Source organism: Zootoca vivipara, chromosome 14, assembly GCF_965207765.1.
Source record: "Zootoca vivipara chromosome 14, rZooViv2.hap1.1, whole genome shotgun sequence".
In the NCBI taxonomy this organism is placed as follows: Eukaryota; Metazoa; Chordata; class Lepidosauria; order Squamata; family Lacertidae; genus Zootoca; species Zootoca vivipara.
This window is the reverse complement of record NC_142597.1, coordinates 16,897,546-16,903,811: the sequence shown is the minus strand read 5'-3', so window position 1 is coordinate 16,903,811 and position 6,266 is coordinate 16,897,546. Positions and strand designations below refer to the sequence as shown.

General features: G+C 46.8%; 2 protein-coding genes across 2 annotated transcripts; one reads left to right on the top strand and one right to left on the bottom strand.

Annotated features, from left to right (window-relative positions):
* Nucleotides 1-21: 21 nt before the first annotated feature.
* On the bottom strand, nucleotides 22-3,766 carry TRAPPC4 (trafficking protein particle complex subunit 4). Its single transcript, XM_035140027.3, has 5 exons — nucleotides 3,558-3,766; nucleotides 2,480-2,654; nucleotides 2,256-2,359; nucleotides 1,085-1,211; nucleotides 22-426 (listed from the first exon to the last, which is right to left on the bottom strand). The coding sequence occupies exons 1-5, from the start codon at nucleotides 3,730-3,732 to the stop codon at nucleotides 348-350; spliced, it is 660 nt and encodes a 219-aa protein (XP_034995918.3). The 5' UTR covers nucleotides 3,733-3,766; the 3' UTR covers nucleotides 22-347.
* Nucleotides 3,767-3,869: 103 nt separating this feature from the next.
* RPS25 (ribosomal protein S25) lies at nucleotides 3,870-5,964 on the top strand. Its single transcript, XM_035138882.3, has 5 exons — nucleotides 3,870-3,915; nucleotides 4,026-4,121; nucleotides 5,043-5,226; nucleotides 5,705-5,802; nucleotides 5,905-5,964. Exons 1-4 carry the CDS (start codon nucleotides 3,913-3,915, stop codon nucleotides 5,797-5,799), a joined length of 378 nt encoding a protein of 125 aa, XP_034994773.1. The 5' UTR covers nucleotides 3,870-3,912; the 3' UTR covers nucleotides 5,800-5,802; nucleotides 5,905-5,964.
* The last annotated feature ends 302 nt before the right edge of the window (nucleotides 5,965-6,266 follow it).

Sequence of the window (6,266 nt, the reverse complement as noted above, 5' to 3'; positions counted from 1 at the left end):
CTCAGGAATTCAAGTCCCTCCTTTTCCTTTAAGTAATGTTTTATTTACAGTTGCAGACATACAGTGCTTCACTCATAAATTAAAAGAATACATTGCAACATATATGTACATGCACCACTCTTGAAGGAATGGTGTAGCTCTCATGTTTTCTTTCAAGCTGCCAGCCACCTTCCTTTAGCAGCAGCCAAGGTTCAGCACCAACCACACCCACTCAACAGCAATACTTCCTGTTCTGTGCTCTGGAATTGCAGTCAAGGATGCTACGAACAGGTGGTTGGTAATCTGTGACTCACAGTTTAGTTGTTATTGAAAAGTCCACTGGGTGACTGAAGTGGGATAAATCCACCCTACAATCCTGGCCCAAAAGGCCCTGCTTTCTCTGCTACCTCCAGCGCAAGCTTCAAGTTCTGATCAAAGAGTTCACATCTGAAACGGTGAAACAAACATAAGAGGACTAGAACATAACCACACAGGAGCAGGTTTAGCACAGTAAGCCACCCATTTTCCATTTTATTCTCAGTCTAGGATGAACGTCTGAAAGAAGTGCAACTATGTGTGACTCAGCATTAGTAAGGTATGAAATACCATGTCAATGCAGTCAACTGTGGGGACTCTCTAGGTGTTGTTAGACTCTATCTACTCCCATCAGTCCCAGCAAACATGACCCATAGTCAGGGATGATGAGAGCTGGAAGACCCTTACAGGCTTCCAGGTCCTGTTGAAGATGCTTCTGTTTGCTCTCCTTGATAAGCTTAACTTCTTGAATCAACACCGGCACTGTGGATAATGCCCCCAGGTATGAAGTGTTCAGTAACATGTCTCAGTGCGAGGGCATATCACAAACTGGAGGCATGCAGACTTACTAGGCCTCATACACTATCTAATGTGACGTTACCTATTGTGATCAGACTCCGCAGCAGTTCATGGGATTTGCCAACATCCCAGGGAATAAACGGGGGTTCAGGAGCCAGAAGGGCTTTTCTCTCTTGTAATACTCATGTACATTGATTTCTAAACACATGGGGGGGTCAATTTTAGTAAGGGAGGGTTTGTTTTAGTGTGAGAATGTGCATTTGATCTATACCTGATTGGCATCTCCAAGGAGTAGAAAGGATTTTTCAGAGCAAAGTCTGAATAAATCTCATAAATCTTGCGCAGAAGGGAATCTATCCCAGACTGCCGTGGATCAGCAAGCACCACAAATTTTATCCCTGAGGATATGAAGAACAGAGTTAGAGCATGCCACATCCAAAGCAACACATACAACTGGCTTGAGTGATTTTAAAATGCACAAAAAGGTTCATTCCTTGTCATTCCTCAATAAAAGGCCCTGCAAGGCAAAGGCAGAAATCAAATGCCAGGTACCAGGCAGATGGAACAGTGAAGGAGGAGGAAGTTGCCAATTAGCTACCAAGGTTTTGTTGGTTTTAAAGCCCTACACAACTTGGGACCAGGATAGCTAGCAGGTTCCCAAGGACACCCTGCAAATCGTTCCACCATCACTGGATTGCCACTTGATAATGCAGAAACAGACCTCAGTGATGGCTCCCACCTTTTGCAGTGCCTTTGGAAAATTTATGGAGACAGTAATGATATTTAACCGCCTCTTAAAACATCTGTTTACCCAAGCTTCGTTGGACTCCTGACTCTTACACTTTTAATTCTATTTTGTACACTGCTCAGTTTTATTTGTGATACATACTTTTGTTTTTAGGTAACTTAACTGATTGGGAGTTTTTTTGTTGTTGCTTTTTGTAAGCTGCTACTGCTACTACTACTAATTATTATTAATTACAGTTGTATAATGCCCTTCACCTGAAAATGAATGACAGTTCACAACATAAAATTACAAAATAAAATTATAAGAACACAAGATAAATAATTGTTTTAAAAAAACAATTATCCCCTCCCACAAACACATTTAAAAGACCATAGAATGTTAATCAGCCAAAGGCCTGGTTATAGAAAAACGCTTTTGCCCGGCGCCGAAAAATATGCAATGAGCCTCCCCGGGGAGAGATGATTATTATATTAAGTGGTTTTTGTAAACCACTTGTGATTTTTATATTATGAAGTACCAGTATACAAAATGTCTAGTTAGTAAACATTTTTCTTTTACCACTTCTCCACAAAGAGTAGCACTTCTAGGAACATCCTCACTGAATGTAGCTGCAGAACTTTACTTGCTCAAGTTGGGTCTGCTGTCCATACTAATCAAAGGTCAAGAAATGCAGATATTATAAAAGAAGCAATACCTGTTAAAGTCTGAAAACAGTGTAACTTGAAAGTGTCAGTCTCTAGCATCTCAATTCCAGAGCTTCCCTGCTCGGGAGACAGTTGGGACCCAATCGCAAACAACCTGCACATAAAACAGAGCCCCAAATTGTACCTCTGATAAAGTCCCTTCCCTACATCAAAACCAGTCAATCCCTCTCCCTTTTCTGGGTTCTGGCAAACATCTCATCCACCCCTGACTCACGAATGGAACATGGAGGCCAGCATGAGCTTCTCATTGGATGACAGTCGGGGGCGACCAAAGCGGATTGACACTGGGTAGTTGGCTGGGTTGCCCAGGAACTCCAGCACATCCCTGCCGTCACCAGTGTACCTTCCGTTGACATCAATGCCGTTGATGGCAAGCACAGCATGGCCCACTGCAAAGAAGGGAAGAGGCAGTCATCACTCAATACCCCCTCTCACCAGGCACTGGCGAGCCTTCCTGCATCAGTAACTCCCCTGTCTCCCTCACCTTTGGGAGCTCTGCCAACCAGTGGAGTAAAGGAGCAAGAGCAGCTCCAGTATAGAATGTCATTTCCTGGAGCAGAATTTGCCAGTGACATAACATGAGGTGGTTGGTGGATGTTAGGTCTGATCAGGTTCAACTCGGGATCCTGACCTTAGGTAGGCAAAGCTTAGCCAGTAAACATCTCTGAGCCACCCTGAGATCTTTGGATGCAAGCTGGTGTGCTAAATAAACAAACAAGCAAATAAATAAATAAAAACCTTTGGGAAGTGGTCAAAACGTTTTACTATAAAAGTCACACCTGAGGCTAAAAACCATAATAAACAGAAGCATAAATGTTTTGATAATAAATTATCAATGACCATCAAAACCAGCTGCTGGGGGCAGCCACTGTACTCTGCCTAATGGTAAGGGGGTCGGAGAGGGTCGCTGGTGGGACCCAGTTGTTCCCCCTCCCCGACGCAAAAAGCCCAATTCCCTGATCCCTTGTGAGTCACTCTTTGCCAGAGGAGCCTAATAAAGTGGACATGGTTCAGGTGTGCGCTGCCACCGAAGCTTCTTCAGATCAAGGGGAAGCTGTCATGAGTTCCGTCTCCCCTTCAACATCCAAAGGCAGCGGAGGCACCAGAAAAATAAAAAAATCGCGGGTGGGTGGGTAGGCAGAGTGGGGAAAGTATACTTGTAGGGGGCGGGGGGGGAATACAGCGCGTGTTAATGAAATGGGGGGCTACGCTCGTCCCCCTCGGGCGCCCCCTGCGTCGAAAGGGGCCAGCTCCCGGGGCCGCTCCTTTGCCGGCTGCTTCCCGTCCCTCACCGCGGATGCCGTCGCGCTGCCCGAAGGAGACGAGGACATGCTCGTCGTGCGGGCGCAGCACTAGCTCGAGCGGGAAACTGAAGGTCTTCTCGGTCTCGGCCCTCGGCGCGTAGTGGTCCAGCTGGTAGATAAGCCCACCGGCCTTGTTCACCACGTACACGCTGAAGATGGCCATCGCGCTTCCGTCTGACGTCACGCCACCCCCGCCCAGCTCCCTGCCTGAGCATCTCTTCCGGTGCTGCCCCGGAAGGGACCCTCGGCTACGGGGTTTCCCGGCCTGCCCACGCCGGCGCCTTCCTTTCTGGCCGGAAATCGCTGAGGGAGAAGCAGCGACGGTAGCCGCTCCGACTGCACCATGGTAGGCCCCGACATGCAGGGCGGAGGGTGACCAGGCCGCTTCTCTCTCTCGCTCCCTGCTGCGGTTGTCCTTCTCCTCATCGCTTTCCTCTCCCTTTTTTCTCCCCGCAGCCGCCAAAGGACGATAAGAAGAAGAAGGACGCGGGCAAGTCGGCCAAGAAGGACAAGGACCCCGTCAACAAGTCCGGCGGAAAAGCCAAGAAGAAGGTAGGCCTAGGAGGGTCGTCGGAAAAGGACCGTTGCGGAGCCGCAGTGCTCTTCTCCAGAGGCACGTGCACGGCCTTCTTGGCACTAACGTGCCGGCTGCTCCGAAAAAGCACGTGGAGGACCAGGTCGGGCCGGGCCCGCCTTGCGGAGTGGTCTGGACCACTTCGGGGGGCAGGAGAAGGGCCGTGTTTTTTAATGGTCTCGCGGGCTTTTTCAATAAATAACGAGGTTTTCCTTACTGCCCAATGTGCCATCGGCATCGCCAAGCACCCCAGCCTGCAACCTGAAGTGGTATATCGTCTCCTCTTCCAACGTATATGCAAATGCAAGAAGTTGTACGTGGTGGAAGTAGTCTCTGTGAAGCAATGTTGTACAGGCATATAGAGGTGGCTACATAAACTTTGTTCAAAATGGTGCTGAATTTTTTTTCTGTATCGCTTTCCAAACGGTAATCTGCTTCTGTGTAGGCAGATAGGAAGACTTGCAGATGGGAAAGGAACCTGTGGAATTTTATATAGTAGTGTTTGCCTACCTTAATATTTGATGATCTCATGTGGCATTGTGGTTAGAGTGACTAGGACTTTGATTCAAATTCCCACCTTGATGTGTGGGAAAATGGGAAGCGGAGAGAACCATGTACAATGCCTTCAGCCGCATGGGGGAAAGATGAGATATAGAAATACAATACACTTGGTGCTCTCCAGCATTTTGGACCACAATGCCCATAAGCTGCAGCTAACTGCAGTGCTGGCTAGGGTTTAAGGCCCAAAGAATCTGGAGGACACAAGGTTGGCAGACTGGTGTATGCACATCCTTAAAACCTTACCAGTATGAAGCCTTCTTCATCTTTACTCTTGAGTAACTCTCTGTCACTTGGGCTTTTAAAGCTTTAACTGATTTCCCCCCTTCTTTCTTGAGCAGAAGTGGTCCAAAGGGAAAGTAAGAGACAAGTTGAACAACCTTGTTCTGTTTGACAAAGCTACTTACGACAAGCTGTGCAAGGAGGTGCCAAACTACAAACTCATCACACCTGCTGTGGTCTCTGAAAGGCTGAAGATTCGAGGCTCCTTGGCTAGAGCTGCGCTCCAGGAGCTTCTCAGCAAAGGTAACAACATAGCCCTTTCCACTGAGGCACTAAATTTTGCTATCTGTGGCTACATAAACCAAGGGTAGCCAACATGTCGTTCTCCAGATGTTATTAGACTACAGCTCCCACCATCCCTTTTCGTTGGCTACCCTTAGCTTAAATTAAGGTGTTGGGGGGGGTCACTGATAGCAGCCGTACTTATCTCATGAATGTGTGTGTTGGAGTCTGTCTCTCATTTGTTTGGTGATGGCAGAATAGGGCGCTAAACTGGCAGGTAGCTGGTGTTATCAGTGCTGCATACATGAATACAGAATATCCATAGGAGTACAACACTGTTACTTACTACAAAAGCCTCTACCTTAATTGTGAGCACTGTAATGAACAAGTTGCAGCTCCACAGATTTATTTTTGTACGTATAGGAAGTTGGTTGGTATGTTGCTTTTAAAAGCTCTGCTGTCCTTCATATTGAACTGAACTGTCATGTCCTTTTGCCAGGCCTAATCAAACTGGTGTCCAAGCACAGAGCCCAGGTCATCTACACCCGAAACACCAAGGGGGGTGATGCACCAGCTGCTGGGGAGGATGCATAAAAGGTGAGCTGCTTCTCAGTGCTGGCGGTATAGCTTGGTGAAATTCTATCATGGCAGTTGTTTAACAGGCAAATGGTTCTAATTAATTATCTGTTTGTTTTGCAGGTTCTTGGGAGGTTTTTAGACTCTGTAAATCACAAAAATAAAATAATTTGAACTCCTGAAGTTTTGTGTGGTTTTCTGCTCAGTGGAGTTAAGTACAATTTTGTTTCTAATAGTCAGGGACCATAGGCAATCAGTCGTTGAAAAGCCTTTACTCACTTTCATACCAGGCTGGCCTGCAAGTGCATGGCTATGTACTTTAAAAATTATGCCCCAGGCCCATAACATAAAACATGCAGATACTACCACCCAGTCTTTGTTCTTACTGTGCCAATGAGGCAATCGTGGGAGCTACTTCTAAACAGGCTTCTGTTCTTCTTATAACAGCATAGATTATTAGACCCTAGTGGAGGGATATAGGACTC